Source organism: Candoia aspera, chromosome 1 (genome assembly GCF_035149785.1).
Source record: "Candoia aspera isolate rCanAsp1 chromosome 1, rCanAsp1.hap2, whole genome shotgun sequence".
Lineage (NCBI taxonomy): Eukaryota > Metazoa > Chordata > Lepidosauria > Squamata > Boidae > Candoia > Candoia aspera.
Genome location: NC_086153.1, coordinates 42,883,903 through 42,905,201, shown reverse-complemented (window position 1 = coordinate 42,905,201; position 21,299 = coordinate 42,883,903). Strand labels below are relative to the sequence as shown.

The 21,299-nt window shown below is 37.4% G+C and overlaps 1 protein-coding gene across 1 annotated transcript in view; it reads right to left on the bottom strand.

Moving 5' to 3' along the window:
* THADA (THADA armadillo repeat containing) overlaps positions 1 to 21,299 on the bottom strand; it is a 145,503-nt gene that overhangs the window by 104,512 nt on the left and 19,692 nt on the right. Inside the window, exons 12-21 of the mRNA XM_063302892.1 lie at positions 20,518 to 20,669; positions 20,279 to 20,434; positions 19,971 to 20,093; positions 17,807 to 17,930; positions 15,893 to 16,044; positions 15,472 to 15,685; positions 14,710 to 14,839; positions 13,502 to 13,638; positions 5,129 to 5,275; positions 306 to 463 (exon numbers count right to left, since the gene is read on the bottom strand). Coding sequence (XP_063158962.1) covers positions 306 to 463; positions 5,129 to 5,275; positions 13,502 to 13,638; positions 14,710 to 14,839; positions 15,472 to 15,685; positions 15,893 to 16,044; positions 17,807 to 17,930; positions 19,971 to 20,093; positions 20,279 to 20,434; positions 20,518 to 20,669 — 1,493 coding nt within the window. The remainder of the gene's footprint in view (positions 1 to 305; positions 464 to 5,128; positions 5,276 to 13,501; positions 13,639 to 14,709; positions 14,840 to 15,471; positions 15,686 to 15,892; positions 16,045 to 17,806; positions 17,931 to 19,970; positions 20,094 to 20,278; positions 20,435 to 20,517; positions 20,670 to 21,299) is intronic.

The following is a 21,299-nucleotide window of genomic DNA, read 5'->3' as shown; positions in this document are numbered from 1 at the left end:
CTAATGTAAGTACTCATGAACAGCCCTAGAACATCTCTTAAAGAAGTTATTTGAACTAATTATGAAACTCAAATTAAGAGAAAGGCAACAATTAAAAGAATCCCAATTTTAAAGTAAGCACACTGCTGCTAATATCTTCCCAAAACTGTTTTTCCTTTATGTCTTTCATCAAGGCATTGCTATTATTTGGAACACACCAGACAAGGAACTAGAGAACTGTGACAAAATAAATGATTCCAATAATTCATCCCGCAAACACTGAAATTCTCTGGATGAACAAACCATAGTATCTTAGATAGCCCTACCTGTTCCACTGTTATCAGTGCATCTGAACAACTAGGAAGTATCTGTAAAGGCAGAAGTTGACATAACTTCCCTAAAAGTAATGAAATCTCCTTCATGCTTCGCCAGCAACATACCAACACCATTTGAGCTGTGACATCACTTGTATGTTGTTCTTTACCTTAAAGAAGAAAACACAAAGCGAAATTTCTTACTCTAAAATCTTTTAAAATCCTTTCACAAAGACTATTTAGCAATGTAATCTTTGAGCAATTAATGGTAAATCAACATAATCCAGGAAATAAATCAGATTAAACATGTTGTCAACACAGCTAAATTGTTTAATTCAACCAAATAATAAAATCTAAGTTTGGATGCAGCAGGCTCAGTCTTGGCATTTTAAATTAATAAAGTTGCCAAAACCAGCCAAGTAGGCATTAGTATTAGATTGGATGGGTTTGAATATTCAAGAGATAGCAAAGTAACTACCTGGAAAACAATTAAGAGATCAGAGCTGGGGCTGCAGCTCAGAAGCAATACATATACTTGTCTTGCAAAGGTTCCACAACTTTTGGGGAAATGCTGCCATCTCAACCTTGCAAATTGTTGGACCTTACAAAAACTAATCTAGTGATCTTCAGATGTCTTGGGCTTTGTCTCTCAACAGTCCCAAGCACAGGGAATAATAATAATAATAATAATAAATAATAATAATAATAAAAGCCTAAGGCACCAAATTATGGAATATTAGTTCAGATAACAAGTCATCTTGTATGCCTCCTGAAGAATCTGTATAACGACCAAGTAGCAACAGTAAGAACAGACCACGGAACAACGGACTGGTTTAAGATTGGGAAAGGAGTACGGCAGGGCTGTATACTCTCACCCTATCTATTCAACTTGTACGCAGAACACATCATGCGACAGGCTGGGCTTGAGGAATCCAAGGCTGGAGTTAAAATCGCTGGAAGAAACATTAACAATCTCAGATATGCAGATGATACCACTTTGAAGGCTGAAAGCAAAGAGGAACTCAGGAGCCTTATGATGAAGGTGAAAGAAGAAAGTGCAAAAGCTGGCTTGCAGCTAAACCTCAAAAAAACCAAGATTATGGCAACCAGCTTGATTGATAACTGGCAAATAGAGGGAGAAAATGTAGAAGCAGTGAAAGACTTCGTATTTCTAGGTGCGAAGATTACTGCAGATGCTGACTGCAGTCAGGAAATCAGAAGACGCTTAATCCTTGGGAGAAGAGCAATGACCAATCTCGATCAAATAGTTAAGAGCAGAGACATCACACTGACAACAAAGGTCCGCATATTTAAAGCAATGGTGTTCCCCGTAGTGACATATGGCTGCGAGAGCTGGACCATAAGGAAGGCTGAGAGAAGGAAGATAGATGCTTTTGAACTGTGGTGTTGGAGGAAAATTCTGAGAGTGCCTTGGACTGCAAGAAGATCCAACCAGTCCATCCTCCAGGAAATAAAGCCAGACTGCTCGCTTGAGGGAATGATATTAAAGGCAAAACTGAAATACTTTGGCCACATAATGAGAAGACAGGACACCCTGGAGAAGATGCTGATGCTAGGGAGAGTGGAGGGCAAAAGGAAGAAGGGCTGACCAAGGGCAAGATGGATAGATGATATTCTAGAGGTGATGGATTCTTCCCTGGGGGAGCTGGGGGTGTGGACGACCGACAGGAAGCTCTGGTGTGGGCTGGTCCATGAAGTCACAAAGAGTCGGAAGCGACTAAACAAATAAGCAACAACAACAACGAAGTTCAGATATTACTGATAGGTGAACCAAAGATCTGACTTGGTATAAAGTGGCTTCTATGTTTCAAACTCTGGACCATATTTTCTAGAAACAGGATTTATAACCATCTCAAGTGAACAGAAGTTAATTATCAAGCGACATCCTTTGAAGACACAATGTCAAGTTACGAAATGTGGTTGTTTTTTAATAGTGTAAGATCTCACACAGCAGAAGTTAATTATTTATTTGTTGTTATGCTGCTCAAATGTTAGCTTTGACCTGATGAATGACCTATGCTCCCTCAAGACAGACTCCTCTGAACAAACAATCAGCATTTCCTAGATGTAAAGCAATTATTATCTATTTGGCACTACATGGACAAAGCCCTCATGCTGAATATAGAGTCTTCTGATCCCTTCAACATCCTTTTCCATGTGCAGAGAAAAATCCAAAATAGCAATGAAATCATAAAGGCTTGTTTTCACTTTTGAATTGGTCATATGGATCAGCAGCACAAGTTAAATAAATGCCTCCCCCCATGTATCTATAAATCAAACATCTGCAAACCTGGACTACCCTAATCAAACTCACTCTCTCTTTTTTCTTCACCAAAAGCATATCACTTCTGTTATGCATCTGCACATTGTATCAAAAATCTACAATGTATAGAGACAGACCTAATGTATGGAGGCTCATGTTTAGCTAAGGGAAATATATTGGCCCACTGTATACAAAGGGCAAGATAAGCTAGCTCTGTAGGACAGCCCTGTTATTTTAAGGTAGCAAAAACTTAGGAGAGTGGTAGCACCCTTTCTAATATGTTTTATTAAAAAGCATAAGCTTTCATGAGCTGCAGCTCACTTCATCAGTTGCATAATGCTACAGCTCATGAAAGCTTAGGCCTTTTAATGAAATTTATTTAAAAAAAAAGTGCTACCAGACTCCTCCTGATTTTCAAGTGCTGAAAATTTTTTATTAATAATACCTGTTAAAATCAACATGTACAAACATGAATCCCTATGATTAAACAGGCAAGATGGCTTAATTTTCAAACTGAACCTTTTTAAAACAAGTTCCCTCTTTTTACTATTTTACTTATTTTGAAATGCAGATTCAAATAAATCTGTGAAATTCAACTACTCCATCTAATGTTCTTAATGTGAACAGCAATATAAAGAACATTTCCCAAAACAGATCTACATTTTAAATAGCCTGCCTGGCCCATTAGTCAATCAAATAAATAAAATGTAGTTCATTTTAAATCTTCAAACAGGACTTCAGTTAGACTTCTGTCACAATGTCATACTACCCCACTGATAATTAATGGAATGTATATCAGAATTTGGATAAAAATATATTAATAGAATAAAGTATATCAAGTTAAATAAACCTTAAACATAACCCACCGAATACTTAAAATAAACACAGTAACTATCAATTACAAATAAGTATAGTTTACTAATTAGCTATAAATAATTATATACTGTTAACATTTAGCATAGTATTTTGCAAACTTAAAAAAAATCCAAACCACAGAACTGGGCTGATTCTATCGGGGGGAACATGTCAGTAAATAAGCATCAAAATAGGTACTAATTTCACACAGTCCCCAACATTTTTTTAAAAAAAGGTAAAAACAGTTCAAAAAGCTTAAGCCCTAAGAACACCAGTTACATTACAACACCATGGGCCATGCCTCTTGGGAGCCCCTAGGTGAGCAGAAAAGAGTAAATGTGACCCCCTCACGGATAGACCCACTTCTGATTTAACTTCAGTTCAAGTATTCATTTTTTTTAAAAAAATGTTATTCAAGTTTTTAGTAAACATAGTAAAAACTAATACAAACTAAACTAGAAGGAAAAAGAAAAGTAAGAAAAGTTCAGAAGGTGCAGGGAAAAGGAAAAGAAAGAGAAAAAGAAAAAGAAAAAGAAAACAAAGAAATAATAAAGTGGTTCCCAACCTTTATCACACGGAACATAAGCTAATATACTAACTATTTACCCTCTTTTAAAATTACAAATAAAAAAAACTCTTCTTCCCATAGCCTAACTTTTATCTATGCTTCCAACAATCAAAGTCAGCGAGGAAGCCGGCTGGAAGTTGCAAGTCCCAGGTGGCTTGCAAGCAGGTGGGCAGACAGGCAAGTGGCTGCTGCAGAGGGGGAGGGCACACAAGGGTGTGCAAGCAGCCGGCACAGCATGGCATGAGCGTAGCGAGGCTTGGAGTAGCTGCTGCTGGGTGGGGGAGGATGTGCGAGGGGCTGATGCAGTGCAGCATGAGCACAGCGAGGCTTGGGGTAGGTGCTGCAGAGCAGGGGTGCCGAGTGTGGGAAATTTACTCGAATGACTTGCTCCCTTCCTTGCCGGTTTCGCCATTGACTTTGCTTATGGGAAGCTGGCAGGGAAGGTCGCAAATGGCGATCATGTGACTGTGGAACGCTGCAACTGTTATAAGCGTGAGCTGGTTGCCAAGTGCCCAGATTGCGATCATGTGACTGTGGGGGTGCTGGGACAGCTGGAACTTCGAGGACCAGTCACAAGTACTACTAGTTCAGTGCGGTCGTAACTTCGAACAGTCGCTGAACGAGTGGTCATTACCCAAGGACTACCTGTATATTCTAGCGCCACTCATTTCAATGACTCCAACATTAAACTTTTATAATAAGAATAACCATTTTGAGATTTAGTTCTCTTAGCTTAGTATAAGCAGGTAATTTTCTCAGGCTAAATTTTCTCAGTCTTCCTTTAATAGCAATCAACATATATAAAGCATCTAATGCTTCAAAATGTACTGAATCCAAACCATTAAAATAATGGTGGAAACAGGGAAAATAGAAAATAGTTGGTATCTAAATGAAGTGAAAGCAGCAGCAAGTAACCAGCAGCCCCCCAATGACATCTCTCTGGAACAGCTATGACAACAGGCTATGGTGAGACTAAAGTAGATCAGCTGGATTCAGATAATCAAATGAGAAAGCTAGCTTTGCCTTTTGTGAATAAAAATTACAGAATTAAAACTTGTCTGGCATCCTGGTATCCTCTAACCTTCACCACAATCTTCCCGGCCATAAACTTGTTTCACCCTGAATTACCTTTAATTTCAGTACAAATGTTTGGAGCTCTCTCATCAGTGCAGTCTGGTCTGTAATATTCTTTTAACAATTTTGTTTCTGTGAAGTAATCATTTGTATCACACGGCTGTATCTCAAGCAGAATCAACTGCAATCGCTCTGATGTTTCTGTGAGAAAACAGAAAAATTACTTTAAAATACAGTATGTAATGACTAAACAAAGTCAGCTTATCGGCATTGCCTCAGCACTGTGTAAAGTTCTTTTCATGGTCACATAATATAATTCTTCCAATTCAATCACTGCCATTTCCTTAAAGTTCCTGGCCCCTTATTCTTTTGCCCTTAAGCTAACATTAACTTCATGCCATCCCTCTCTCCTGAGCTTTCAAACCCTAATGATCAATCAATTTTTCTACCTTCATCTAGCCATCATTTATTACATTTGAGATGGGAGCTTTGTGACCCTCCAGATGTTTTACACTTCTACTCCTTCAGAAACAGCCAGCTTGACCAACGGAAGAGAGTGTAGGAATGTAATATGAAAGATCTGGAAACTACAGGTTACCTATCCCTGTACTCTATGAGCCAAGTCTAAATCTATACAATGGTATATCCCAAATTCTTCCCTGTGTCTTTTCGCTTCTTTCTCTCTCTTGGTTTTAATTAAATTTTCCCAAGGCAAGTATACATCTCCAATAGACTTGTACTTTAAACAATCAAACAAGCAACAAAAATTGGGTGAATTCTGCCCCAAAGAAATTAAAAAGTAATGGAGTCAGAATAGAAGAGAAAGGAAGGAAAGAGGCAAGGATGAGAAAATGCAGCTGAAAGCACCGTTGGTCTGAAATTTAGTTTTTGAAATTTAACTTATTTCCGTATCTCATTTCCATAACTGTAAGCATTAAGAATACATATTATGCTTTGGCTGTATGTCTTAATGCAGGTAGGCCACCCAGAGCCATAGGTTAGGGTAGTAGATGGCCCTTGGACTAATTTTTGGCAGCCTTCTGCTTAATTTTAAAAACTCCATATAAAAGTTCAGTTCAGTCTTCAGGGGAGAACCATTGGTCCCTTCCCAGAACCAACTGTTTGGGAAAGAGAAAGAAAAAAAAGGGTGTCTCTCTATCCACTGCTTACTTCATCAAGGAACAGGCATGGCAGCTTTAAGGAATTAATGCCCGCTCAGTCATGTTAGGGGCAGAAATGATTTATTAAAGAAATGACTGTGTAAGAGAAAGAGTGGAAGGAATTTGCCAATCCTAGTTTCCATTCCTCTTCTTCTGTACATGTTTGGAAATCTGAATGTCAACTACATATGGGCTTATCAACTCTCTATCCTGGCTATGCTTAAATTTGATCATGGCACTGATTATACCAAGTAAACATTTTGGATTCTCTTACGTTGTCCTATAAATACAAAACACGAAACTTGTCCAGTTCAGCTTATAGAGTACAATCACATAGTTAGTAGTGTTTTCACTCCGAAGACTTATTTTATTTATTTATTTGTCAAATTTTTATCACTGCCCATCTTCCCACAAAGGAAGAAGTTGCATGGTCTTTCCTGGACTTGCATGGTCTTTCCTGGACTTGCATGGTCTTTCCTGGACTTGCATGGTCTTTCCTTGAAAACAAGTTCTAAGTCTTCAATTGGTGTCCCCTTCCTTTAAACCAAATAAATCAAGTATCTCAAATGCTGAACACTTAGGCTAATAAACTATTCAGCCCGTCACTCCACTAGCCTCAATGTTACTATTTCCTCAGTCCACCTAGGCAGAAGTTTCAGGGCTAAAGGATCAAGAGAAATTGTGAGAGTATGGATGGTAAGTGAACACAGTATGTGGGATGAGTACGTTTACTGCAAAACTTATTAATCAGATGCTTTTTAAGACAGGGTTTTTCAAACTGCTGCAGGACCTTTTCTTTTTTTTTGGATAAAGAGTTTAAACATAAACTTACATATAAACATGATTACACATTACAATACTAATTCTTATAGGGAGAAGAAAGAAAAAAAGAGAAAAGAGAAAGAAAAAAAAAGGTTTGAAAAACAGGATTTCCAAATATCTAAACGGTGGATCTTTATCTCTCAACATATTATCTTTTCTTAATCCCATAATATAACATCTCTATTTCTATTTAAATTATATAATTAATGTAATTAATATTTACATTTTATATATCCATTAGTACTTTTTGCGTCAATTTGATATATTTGAAAAAGGGTTTCCAATCATTTTTAAAATCATCTATATTCTTGTCCTTCAGCAAAGGATCGTTACCTTGTCGTGGTGCTGGAGCTTGAGCACCTCAATGATGCCATGAGCTAAACCGTGAAGGGCCACCCAAGACGGGAAGGTCATGACAGAGAGGTCAGACTAAATGCGATCCCTGGGGAAGGTAATGGCAACCCACCTCAGTATTCTTGCCGTGAAAACTAAATGGATCAGTACAACCAGAGATATGTCGGTATACCAGCGGAAGATGAGACCCCCAGGTCGGAAGATGGTCAAAATGCTACTGGAGAGGAACAGAGGATGAGCTCAACTAGCCCCAGACGTGATGACGCAGCTAGCTCAAAGCCGAAAGAACGGCTAGCGGCCGACGGTGCTGGTGGTGAACGGCGAATCCGATGTTCTAAGGATCAACACACCATCGGAACCTGGAATGTAAGATCTATGAGCCAGGGCAAATTGGATGTGGTTATTGGTGAGATGTCAAGATTAAAGATAGACATTCTGGGCGTCAGTGAACTGAAATGGACTGGAATGGGCCACTTCACATCAAATGACCACCAGATCTACTACTGCGGACAAGAGGACCACAGGAGAAATGGAGTAGCCTTCATAATTAATAGTAAAGTGGCTAAAGCAGTGCTTGGATACAACCCAAAAAACAACAGAATGATCTCAATTCGAATTCAGGGCAAGCCATCTAACATCACAGTGATCCAAATATACGCCCCAACCACAAATGCTGAAGAAGCTGAAGTAGAGCAGTTCTATGAGGATCTGCAGCACCTACTGGACAACACGCCTAAAAGAGATGTTATTTTCATCACAGGAGACTGGAATGCTAAGGTGGGCAGTCAAATGACACCTCGAATTACAGGTAAGTATGGCCTGGGAGAACAAAACGAAGCAGGACATAGGCTGATAGAATTTTGCCAAGACAATTCACTCTGCATAACAAACACTCTCTTCCAACAACCTAAGAGACGGCTTTATACATGGACTTCACCAGATGGACAACACCGAAATCAGATTGATTACATCCTTTGCAGCCAAAGGTGGCGGACATCTGTACAGTCGGTAAAACCAAGGCCTGGAGCTGACTGTAGTTCAGATCACGAACTTCTTCTTGCACAATTTAGGATCAGACTCAAGAGATTAGGGAAGACCCACAGATCAGCTAGATATGAGCTCACTAATATTCCTAAGGAATATGCAGTGGAGGTGAAGAATAGATTTAAGGGACTGGACTTAGTAGATAGGGTCCCGGAAGAACTCTGGACAGAAGTTGGCAGCATTGTTCAGGAGGCGGCAACAAAATACATCCCAAAGAAAGAGAAAACCAAGAAGGCAAAATGGCTGTCTGCTGAGACACTAGAAGTAGCCCAAGAAAGAAGGAAAGCAAAAGGCAACAGTGATAGGGGGAGATATGCCCAATTAAATGCAAAATTCCAGAGGTTAGCCAGAAGAGATAAGGAATTATTTTTAAACAAGCAATGCGCGGAAGTGGAAGAAGACAATAGAATAGGAAGGACAAGAGACCTCTTCCAGAAAATTAGAAACATTGGAGGTAAATTCCAGGCAAAAATGGGTATGATCAAAAACAAAGATGGCAAGGACCTAACAGAAGAAGAAGAGATCAAGAAAAGGTGGCAAGAATATACAGAAGACCTGTATAGGAAGGATAACAATATCGGGGATAGCTTTGACTGTGTGGTCAGGGAGCTAGAGCCAGACATCCTGAAGAGTGAGGTTGAGTGGGCCTTAAGAAGCATTGCTAATAACAAGGCAACAGGAGACGACGGCATCCCAGCTGAACTGTTCAAAATCTTGCAAGATGATGCTGTCAAGGTAATGCATGCTATATGCCAGCAAATTTGGAAAACACAAGAATGGCCATCAGACTGGAAAAAATCAACTTATATCCCCATACCAAAAAAGGGAAACACGAAAGAATGTTCAAACTATCGAACAGTGGCACTCATTTCACATGCCAGTAAGGTAATGCTCAAGATCCTGCAAGGTAGACTTCAGCAGTTCATGGAGCGAGAATTGCCAGACGTACAAGCTGGGTTTAGAAAAGGCAGAGGAACTAGAGACCAAATTGCCAATATCCGCTGGATAATGGAAAAAGCCAGGGAGTTTCAGAAAAACATCTATTTCTGTTTTATTGACTATTCTAAAGCCTTTGACTGTGTGGACCATAACAAATTGTGGCAAGTTCTTAGTGGTATGGGGATACCAAGTCATCTTGTATGCCTCCTGAAGAATCTGTATAACGACCAAGTAGCAACAGTAAGAACAGACCACGGAACAACAGACTGGTTTAAGATTGGGAAAGGAGTACGGCAGGGCTGTATACTCTCACCCTACCTATTCAACTTGTATGCAGAACACATCATGCGACAAGCTGGCCTTGAGGAATCCAAGGCTGGAGTTAAAATCTCTGGAAGAAACATTAACAATCTCAGATATGCAGATGATACCACTTTGATGGCTGAAAGTGAAGAGGAACTGAGGAGCCTTATGATGAAGGTGAAAGAAGAAAGTGCAAAAGCTGGTTTGCAGCTAAACCTCAAAAAAACCAAGATTATGGCAACCAGCTTGATTGATAACTGGCAAATAGAGGGAGAAAATGTAGAAGCAGTGAAAGACTTTGTATTCCTAGGTGCAAAGATTACTGCAGATGCTGACTGCAGTCAGGAAATCAGAAGACGCTTAATCCTTGGAAGAAGAGCAATGACAAATCTCGATAAAATAGTTAAGAGCAGAGACATCACACTGACAACAAAGGCCCGCATAGTTAAAGCAATGGTGTTCCCTGTAGTAACATATGGCTGCGAGAGCTGGACCATAAGGAAGGCTGAGCGAAGGAAGATCGATGCTTTTGAACTGTGGTGTTGGAGGAAAATTCTGAGAGTGCCTTGGACTGCAAGAAGATCCAACCAGTCCATCCTCCAGGAAATAAAGCCAGACTGCTCACTTGAGGGAATGATATTAAAGGCAAAACTGAAATACTTTGGCCACATCATGAGAAGACAGGACACCCTGGAGAAGATGCTGATGCTAGGGAGAGTGGAAGGCAAAAGGAAGAGGGGCCGACCAAGGGCAAGATGGATGGATGATATTCTAGAGGTGACGGACTCGTCCCTGGGGGAGCTGGGGGTGTTGACGACCGACAGGAAGCTCTGGCGTGGGCTGGTCCATGAAGTCACGAAGAGTCGGAAGCGACTAAACGAATAAACAACAATATTCTTGTCGTTTAATTGATCAGTAAGTCTTGCCATCTGTGCTAAATCCAAAGATTTGATTGTCCATTCTTCAAATGATGGAACACATTCTTCTTTCCATTTTGAAGCATAAATGATTCAGGCCGCATTGATCAAATATAACAGAAGTTTTCCATGTTTTTTTCCTAATTCTTTATCCATAAAGTCCAATAAATGTAACTCCAGTGTTTTAACAATATCTACTGCCAACATTTTGCAAATAATATTATGTATAGATATCCAGAATTTCTTGGCTTTTACACAAGTCCATCACATGTGATATAGAGTTCCTATTTCCTTTTTGCATTTCCAGCAAATATTTGATATATTTTTAAACATTTTGGATAATTTATCTGGAGTTATATACCACCTAAACATCATTTTATAAAAATTTTCTTTCAAATTATAATTAAGTGTAAATTTTAATCCCTTAATCCACATCTTTTCCCAATAATCATATTCAATATCATATCCAAAATGTTTCTCCCATTTAGTCATACAATCCTTAATTTGTACATTTGTCATTCTCATTTGTAATAATGTTTTATAAGTTTTGGAGATAATATGATCATTATTGGCACAAAGTTGATTATCCCACCAAGATGGTTCTTTTGTAAATTTATAATTCTTCATATCTAATTTAAATTGTTCTTTTAATTGAACGTACATAAACCAATGACATAGATATCCATCTTTTTCCAATTCTTCTCTAGTTTTCATTATATACTTAGTCCCCGCAAACTTTAATAAATCTCAATATTTTAACCATTTATAATTTTCTATCTTTTCTCGCCTTGCAAAGGCTTCTTGAGGGGAAATCCATAGTGGTAGACTCGATGTTAATATGGGCTTATATTTTGCCCAAATTCTAAAAATAGACTGTCTGATGCAATGATTGTCAAACGCTTTATTTGCTTTAAGTTTGTTATACCATAAAAACCCATGCCATCTGAATTTTAAATCATGTCCTTCTAAGTTTAACAGTTTATAATTCTTTAAAGTAATCCATTCCTTTAACCATAATAAACCGCATGCTTCCTAATATAACCTAAGATCAGGTAGGTCCAAACCTCCTCTTTCTTTAGCATCCTGTAGTAATTTAAGTTTTATTCTTGGTTTTCTTCCTTGCCAGATAAACTTTGAAAGATCTTTTTGCCATGTTTTGAAGGATTTATCTGTTAGTAATATTGGGATGGTTTGAAATAAAAATAGTATTCTAGGTAGGATATTCATTTTGATTGTAGAAATTCGTCCCATAAATGATAAACTTAAATTTTCCCATCTCGATAGATCGTGCTTGATTTCATTCCATATTTTCACATAATTATTTTGAAATAGGTCGCTAGTCTTTGCTGTAATTTCTATCCCTAAGTATCTAACATTTTTTAAATTAAATCCTCTAACATAATCTGATTATTTTGTGACATGTTTAGATTTATCATTTTCGTTTTCTGTTTATTTTAAAACCGGCTAATTCTCCATATTCTTGTAATTTCTTTAATAGATAATCGATTGATGTTTGCGGATTCTGCAAAATAACTAGGTCATCCGCAAAGGCTCTTAGTTTGTATGTTTCTTGTTTTATCTTTATTCCTTCTATTTGATGGTCTTTTCTAATATCTTCTGTTAATACTTCAAGTACTGATATGAATAATAGGGGGGATAGCAGACAGCCTTGTCTTGTTCCTTTTTCTATTAAGCATTCTTGTGTTGTATCTTCATTTACTACGATTCTAGCTTTTTGGAATGTATAAATTGATTTTACTGCATTTATAAATGTATCACAAAAATCCATAATTTCTAAAGTCTTGAACATAAAGTTCCAATTTAGGTTGTCAAAAGCTTTTTCCACGTCCAGGAATAACAACATAATCTGTTTTTCATTATGAACTTGAGCATACTCTATTATATTCAAAACAGTTCTTATATTATCTTTTATATATCTTTGAGGTAAAAAGCCATTTTGATCATGATTATTTCTTGAAGTATAATTTTTAATCTCTCAGTTAGAATTAACGTAAATATTTTATAATAATTATTTAATAGAGAAATAGGTCTATAGTTTTTACATAATGTCGGGTCTTGTTTTTCTTCTGGAATTAGTATAATACTTGCCTCAGTCCAAGACATAGGTATTATATTTCCTGTCAGAATCGAGTTTAATAGGTCTTTGAATGATAGTAAAAACTGCTGCAGGACCTTGATGGGGAAAGACTAACAGAAAAAAAGAGCTCATTTGAATGCAGCCAACTGTCTATCACTAGAGCTTTGTCTCTTGATCAGGTATTCCAGGAATTTTTTTAACAGATTTCAGGAATTTTTTTATCAGATTCTGAGGCTTAAAAAGTTTGAAACCTCCTGACTTAGAGATTCACTGAAACATGCAGTATGACTAGGGGTGCCAAAACTTTTGCATACAACTGTATCAAGCAGAGAGGGGGGCTTGTTAATTAACTATTTTTTCATGGATGTAAGTATGCATGTATGTATGGGGTTTCTAAATGTTCGTTATCGTAGAAAATGTGTCTTCAGCTATGTTAGTGTCATGGAATTTCCAGCAAACGTAAGTTCACTTGAGATCTCTCCAGGCAATAACCCTCTTACAATCTTGCACCTTGAGACATGTTTTGGCCCTACCCCAATAGCTGCAAGTTCTTGAAAAAGAATAAGCACACATATCTTAATTTTACACTGATATTGAAAACACAGCATCATGTTGACCAGAACCAACATATGTAGAGAAGAATACTGGAATGCACAGTTCTGGGGGAGCTCAGAAAAGGAAACTATTTGAATCAGCAAAGAGACAACAACTTTGATAAACACAATACATAAAATTCATTGACGTTAGTACATCAAGAAAGTTAGGAATTTTAGGAATATTCTTGTATTACCCAAGTCAGTATCCATCGGAACAAGGCCTTCTGGAGATGAACTCTGAACTACCGGAGATACTACAGCAGAAAGTTTATATGACATCAGAATAAGCCTTCTCACTACTTCCTTCCATTCACTGGTCAGTGTCATATTACTGTAAGAAAATAAATCAAGAAATACATTGTGAACCAAGTCACTCTAAAAAATTAATGAAAAGTTTAGAAATAAAATAAAGTTTATGATAAAGTAATGCTTACTTATTCAATATAAACTCACCACATAACATAAATGACAACTTAAAACTACAGAATTATTTTACTTCACCGTAAGATTGTTCTTATAACTTGATTATTACATGTCATACTTCCTCTTAATGATGGAAGATGTATAAATAAATGCATCACTGTAACCCCAAAACACGTGATATACTGAAGAGCATACTTCTCAATATCTACTCAAGATGTTTTGTTGTTTGAAGTACAACCCAAACATCCCCTCCTCCTAGTAAAACATCCCCACCTTCATCTGTATTCCCTTCTGGCACTACTGAAACTAGTGGTTACATCCTGCTGCATGACAGAATTAATCTGATTTGGTGCAATTGCTCTTCAATGAGGAAGCAACATAAAATACTAGCCTTCAAAAGGTTCATTTGGTCCAGTCTGTTTACACCTTTAATGCAAGACCACAATGGAATCCAGCTAGAAAGACTCAACTGGAAAGTTGAAAAGCATCCCAGAAGAAGGCAATACAAACTATTTACACGCTGTTGCCATGAAACCACATGGATGTATTCATGTTGGCAATAGGGGTTGAGCTCAAATCAAGAGCATATTTACTTTTTTATTAGTTGGCACAAGCAAACTTCTATTACAATATTCATTGAGGGGCTATACAGCCCCCACAAATTCTAGATGTGCCCACCAAAATCTCTCCAAATTTTACCAACAAACTTTACTGTTTATTGTGACAGAAAGGGAAAATGCATAAATATGTGGAAAATAATCATTTAATTATACTGAATGAATCTGACTTACATTCAATTAAAATTTACTTTCATGCAGCAATTGTTCTGGTTCCCCCTACTTTTTGAAGGACAATTGCCAGCAAACCATTTAAAGACCAAGAGCACCCTTCAGCTCAAAAAAATGTACACTTCTACTCTACAGCAACAATGAAGTTAATGTCACTGCAATTCATGTTAACACTCAGTGATATTACTCACTTTAATTGACACAAAGCCCCAGTTATACAGTGTACTCTGCCATACATTGGGAATGAAGCAGCTGCTTGGAGTAAAGACTTCTCAGCTTGCAATATTTCTCTTTCAAGGTTTTCCAATAAGTACTTGATAACTATATATAAATAAAAAGACAGAATTATTTAAGTCTTGGTAAATACCACTCCACACCAAATCCCAGTTTTATATTAAATAGACGAGTAAATCACAGATACCAGAAAAGGCAGCACATTGATGATAGAGCCACTTATGGAGATAAAATTGACTGTGACTAGAGAATATACAGACAGAAAATAAAAGGGAAAAAGGATTAAAGATGCATGTTTTGCAGCCAATAATGTCACTAGAGTCAACGAAATTTGCTGTGGGAAGTTTCCAAAGCCAAAAAATGAAAAGTGGCACCTGATTCTGAACACATGATATCAGGCTGGATATAACACGAGGCCCAGAGAATTGGGGGTTGGGTCATTTGAGAGATAGATTATAGCAGACATTTTTATGCCCTATAAGTTTCAATAAAAAATTCCCAGGTCAATAAACCTTTCAAAAAAGCAAATACATTGAATCAGAAAACTTTTAAAAGCTCATTACATGAACAAATTGGTACCTAAGACTGAAAACACAAAGTTTAGATTAAAACAGAAACATATTCATTAAGTCTGAATATGATGACATTCTCTGGACTTAACAGCATTGTCTTTCAATATGGAATGCAAGTTTGAAAACTACAGAATGTGTAATAATGACCAGATAAAGTGTTCTTCTCTAGTGAGTCGGCTGGTATATCTTCATTTGGCTGAAACATGCCCAGAAGTTGATAACTTTCTGAACAGATCTTCAACAGTTCTTTTTGATGTATTAAGAAGTTCAGTAAATAGGAAGCAGTCACACAGTCATATGGCCTGGAACTCCTGCTGAGCTGCATAGCTACCTGTAACAATGGCTGCAGTTTTTCAGGGTCCTGAAATATGTAGTAAAAAAAAATTAAACAATTGTAAATGCTAGTTTGTTGGGTACTAATTGTAACATACTCAATCATCTGGATTCAAAGAGAAATCCTGACTTCTGATTAGCATAGTTAATCAATGTCTAATCAGTGCTACAGGAATTTTACATCTGGTAATTTTGAACTATAAACAGTATCAGTATCTATAAACTGTGCCGGTACCTGAAAATAAGGCAAGAAAGGATGAAGCTTCATTAGCAGATCAAATGCCAAGGTCTTTACTTCCTCAAAAGTACTAGCAAAACAGTGTAGCAGACTATCAGCACGAGAACAATCAATTTCTTGAGCTATTTGGAATAATTCTGGGCTCTGGCCTATTAAAAAAGAAAATATTTGCAAAGACAGATGATCAGGAGCACAGCTGGAAAAAAGAACCAACCATGAGCAATATCCTTTCTAATGGTGATCTTGTCATCTGGAATTACTTACCATATTAAAAAGCCTAAATTTACTATATTATCCGATAGGACTATGGCAAGAAAAAGCTTTCTTATGCGGTAGGGAGACGCCACATGGTATCATTACCAGTAATAGCAGTAGCAACAACATCAAAACAATGTATCATTGTTATACCATTTCTCCTCTCAAAAGAGCATAATACAATATAAGAATTACAACAATCTTCAGAGACTTTCCATGTACACCTCACCAGAATTAGGTTTGATTATTTGACATTTTTTAACCACAGCTATGATAACACATGCATATGCATGTTCAGACTTGCATGTTCAGATTATTTTTTTTTAATCATATCAGCTGCTGATACTGAAATCAATATGTATTTATTGCAGAAGCATCTCAGCCTGCATTAAGCCATCTGTTTCCGTCTTCTAAGTAGATGCCTAACTAATAGTTAGGGAAAAGCATAAAACTAAGCTATACAACTGTACTGATTACCACCCTTTTTCCAACCATCTTTCACTTTAGACATGAAAAAGCAAAGCTACTGGAAATAACAGATGAGAATTTAAAATTTCCACTCTTCGGGTAAAGGGCATATTTAGACTATGCTACTACAGGTAGTCCTTGGGTTAAGACAGCAACTGGGACCAGGATTGCCATCGCTAAGCAATGTGATCGTAAAGCATGACGTCACGTAAGTGCACTGCTTAGCGAAAGCAATCCTAGGCAGTCCTGCTTGCTGTCATAACCCCAAGACATGTAGGCTGTTAAGCGGGAAGAAGCAGGAGTCCCAGGTGAGGAGTGCAGGGGTGCCACAGGAGATTGGGGGTGGGCCGGTGCAGTTCACATGCGAGTCACAGGAGGCCGGGGAAGGGCCTGGGAGGGCCAGTGCAGGCCGCATGCGAATTGCGGGAGGCCAGGAGAGGGCCTGGGAGAGCCGGAGGAGGCTGTGCATGGGCAGGGGGGTGCTGCGGGCAGGAGAAAAAGTGGGAGCAACTTACCAGAGCAACTTGCGACCTTCCCTGCCAGCTTCCCCATTGAGTTTGCTTGTGCAAAACCAACAGAGAAAATCTCAAGTGGCGATCATGTTCATGGCTCCCTGTGACATCATAATCATGAGCCAGGCACCCAAGCACCTGGATCACTATCATATGCTGTGGTGGCCAGAACTTTGAGGACCAATCGTACATCCATGTTTTCATCACAGCTGTAACTTTGAACAGTTGCTGATCAAATGGACATAAGCCAAGGACTATCTGTACACTTTAGTAGGGAATATACCTACAGACTCCTTTGTTCTGAATGGATCTCAGCATGAAACGTTTTTTCTAACTGAAACATGCCAGGTCAAAAAGAGAACCATAAAGGAAGCAATAGGTTCTTTCTCAGCTTTGTTTCAGACAAAAGTAGTCATCACTTTTGAGTGGATAATAGGGCAACTTAAAACAAACTATGTCAGGACTACAGCCCAGCCATTTGGGGAAGGGACCCTCCACTTTATAGCTAAAGGTGGCAGCACTATATCATCCAAACACAGTTCTTATCTTCTAATATAAAAATGTTCTTATCCTTTGATAATTTCATTTTTGGGATGAGAAAAAGATTTTAAAACTGTTACATTAATATTTCTTGGCAAATACTTTTAACAAATCCCCCTTCTTTAAGATAGCCTACCTTCTGAATTAGGAAATATTTCAGCTATTATTCCCAAAAGAGTCAATGCAGTAAATCTGGTTGCATGGGATGAGCCAGGAAACAAGGATTCAAAAAGTATACTGCAGACAGAAGAGATGAAATCCTAAAGATAAAACAGTAATTACATTTTTACATCAGATAATGCTCAAATACAATTTTCCTTTGGAAAGATGAGTAAATGTTTTTTTTTAATCTATGCATATACCATTAGGTTTGATATTTATGCTTGAAAAATTCTTAGTGGCCTGGTTCACCCAACATATCAATCAAATCATCACTCCTTACCCTCTGATTCTATAGTACAGTAATTAGGTCAAGGCCTGCCATTCTGGGAAATACAAAATCATCCTTGAGTCCTGCCTGATTCTCTATCAGCCCTTGTGTGAACAGAATATTGGCAAGCCTTCACTATGTTAATGGCTTGTCTCCATTGGCCAGACAAGCAACAGTGGGCATAGCTAAGGTACCACAGCCCATAGAATTTGAGAACTACAGTATGTTCTGCAGCTGCCAAGTTTTGTAAGCTGTTCAGTGCAGTGCCCTACTTTTTTAGATATTCCACAACTGCATCTATTTTTCTTGGAGGACTAAGTGGATGGGACTTGGACACTATCCCAGTTGATTTCAAGTTCTCACAATGGTTGCCTTGGGGAAGATAGTTTGATCACTCCTTTCCTAGCCTAATAATAGCTAGATTAGCAGGTCCACATAAACTGCTGCTCTCACCATTAACACGGTAAGCTTTTCAGGGGGAGATGGACAGTGATAGAAATTGGAATAATTAATTAATTAATAAGCAAGCAAGTTGTATGAACTCACCCATTAAGTGAACAGTACAGTTTATACATTTTAATCTGTTCCTGTCTAAAACTTAGCCCCTCTACTTAGTTGTTCCATTCTGGTTGCCTGAACATTCTATCTGGCCCTGGAAAGTTGAATTAAATTTAAATCTTGATTTTAGAACTAGCTAACTAGAAAGTTTAAGAATTGGAAAGAGGAATTGCTTTGCCAGTCTCCACCAATTCAGAAAATATGACATGTAAATTCCTGCACAACATAAAAGTAAATTTTGCAAAATTAACTTTAAAGCTGATTTTAAAATTTAAAAATCACTTCTCTCAAATTAGCCATCTATATGGAGTACCTGTATATTTTATATGTTTTTCCCTATTCAAAAAGTCTGACTGAATGAAGAAATAAAGATGAAATTGCAGCAGCTAGTCAGTTCCCTTTTTTTTTTTTAATCTTGTACTAACACTGAGTTGGTCCTGACACACAAGCACTTATTTCTTGTTGAATAAATTTTCTCAGATCACTGACACATGTTTTCTATTGCTTTCTTTCTATTGGAACATACACAAATATTTTGCATGGTATATTATATATCCATTTGTACCTTCTAAGTTTTGAGAAATTCAGCTATTTCTGGTTATAGTACTACATAAAGCTTCAGTTTCCATGAACCAAATAGGCTTCTATAATGTCACAGCATAACTAACAAGGTGACTGCCTGTTCTGGGTTATGTGTATATGCTAAAAATGCTAAAAATTTCAGCTGTGAGCACCCGGATTTCAGTTCAAGAAAATAGAATTAAAATCACTTTCCAGGGAAAAAAAATGAAAAATAAAAAACTTATTAAAAAGAAGACATCCATATACAAGGAACTTCTCTACTTTTCAATTTGCATGTAATATGTGTTGCCTAATGGTTCAAGTCTACCTCAGCAATATAGTTGGTTGGTTGATTCCACCCCGTCTCTTCAGGCCAGTGAGAGTTCAAATTTCTTCTAAGAACAGTGCCAGATTGGTTGGCTTTCTACATGTAGCATAAGACTCACATTAGGATAGAGCACATTACAACAATATTTAAAAAGGGGAGCATGGTCCATCTATAGAATCACCTGTTAAAGAAATATGAGAGCTGCTGCCAATTAATGCAGATAATATTGAATTAAATCCACAATTTCTTTACGTTAGAATAAGGCAATTTTATAAGAATCCTTTTCTATCTCATACCTTTATTTTCCGTATCACAGAAAATCAACTGCTTATTTTACCTTCCTCTTCTGTGGTTACTGAATACTTTGAAATTTGCCACACAAAAATATTAATTCTTTATATTACAGCAATTTACAAAACATACCTTATACTGTTGCAAAGTTGTTAATGGATCCCACGTAAGTGACTGTTTACTTAGACCTTGTTTAGACTTCAGTTGCTTCATTTTAAGTACTGTCTGGGAGCTTTCATATATCCGGCAGAACAGCTTTTGGAGGGGAAAAAAAAAGGCAAAACAGAATTCAATTAAAAAGACAGAACATGGCATTACAAATTACTTTACATATTTAAAAAAATCCATAAACACATCATGAAATTTCATTTGCACTGTATTTCTTTATAGAACTTTGAGAAACATGGATATAATGTTTCACATTCACATTTTGAGATTACCTTTTTCAGTAGGGAACAAATCTGTTGCCTCACTGCTGCTGATTGGTTGTTCAAGTTGTATCTAATAAAAAACTGTATCAGTTGCATTTCTTCTATGGAAATTACTTCTGTGCTGCGGTGACTTTCACACAGTAAACCTAACGCATCTATTCGTACCTTTAAAATTAGAAGCAAGTTTTCAATTATCTGGTTTTTCTCTGAAATAGTAAGTCTAACATTTAAAATATTGAGACATGTACCTCATCGTGTTGGTGAACCAAACCTTGTTTTATACAGCTCCTAGACACAAGGCCATCTTGCATTATGACTGTAAACTGCAAGTGCCCGTGAGCCCTGGCCATTCCCAAGCATGCCATCAGGGCTCCAAGAGCTCCTCTGGTTTTGCAAGATCCTTAAAAAAACATAAATAAATTCTAATTAACAAAGATGGTTGTTAGTCATTCATTTCCTTCTCAGGCTCAACATGCCCATGAAAATCATGTCCACCAAACAGATTAGTGTAGCTTAATTTTTGAGATACACACGGATGTGACTCAAAATGACAAGCATTTAAATATTAAGGCTATGCAAATCTTTTGAAAGGTATTTCAGAAGGCATAGGAGTACACAAAAAACATCTTTCCTCAAATCACTGAAGCAGCCACTTCTAATCCCAATTGTCTCTGCATATGTGTACATGTATAACCACTTTATTTCACTTTTTTCCCAGCAAAGCAAAGAGACTTTGTTGGAAAGGGACAGCTTACAAAGCAACCATGTGAACCTGAAAAAAGACATGGTTGTTCTAATGACTGGAAGCCTTTCTATGAAATAATAGGAAAGTCTTTCATAATATGAAAGTTAAACTTTCAGTAAAAATGCGGTAGGAGTTAAAGTTCTGTGGTAGGAGTTAAAGTTGGGGAAAAACATCTGGTTATGTATCTTTAATAATGTTTATGAAGAAAACTAATAAAAGGGGGGAAATGACTAACTCTGCTTGGCTTTGTAGTAAAGAAGAATATAAAATTTGTATTGTTTATTG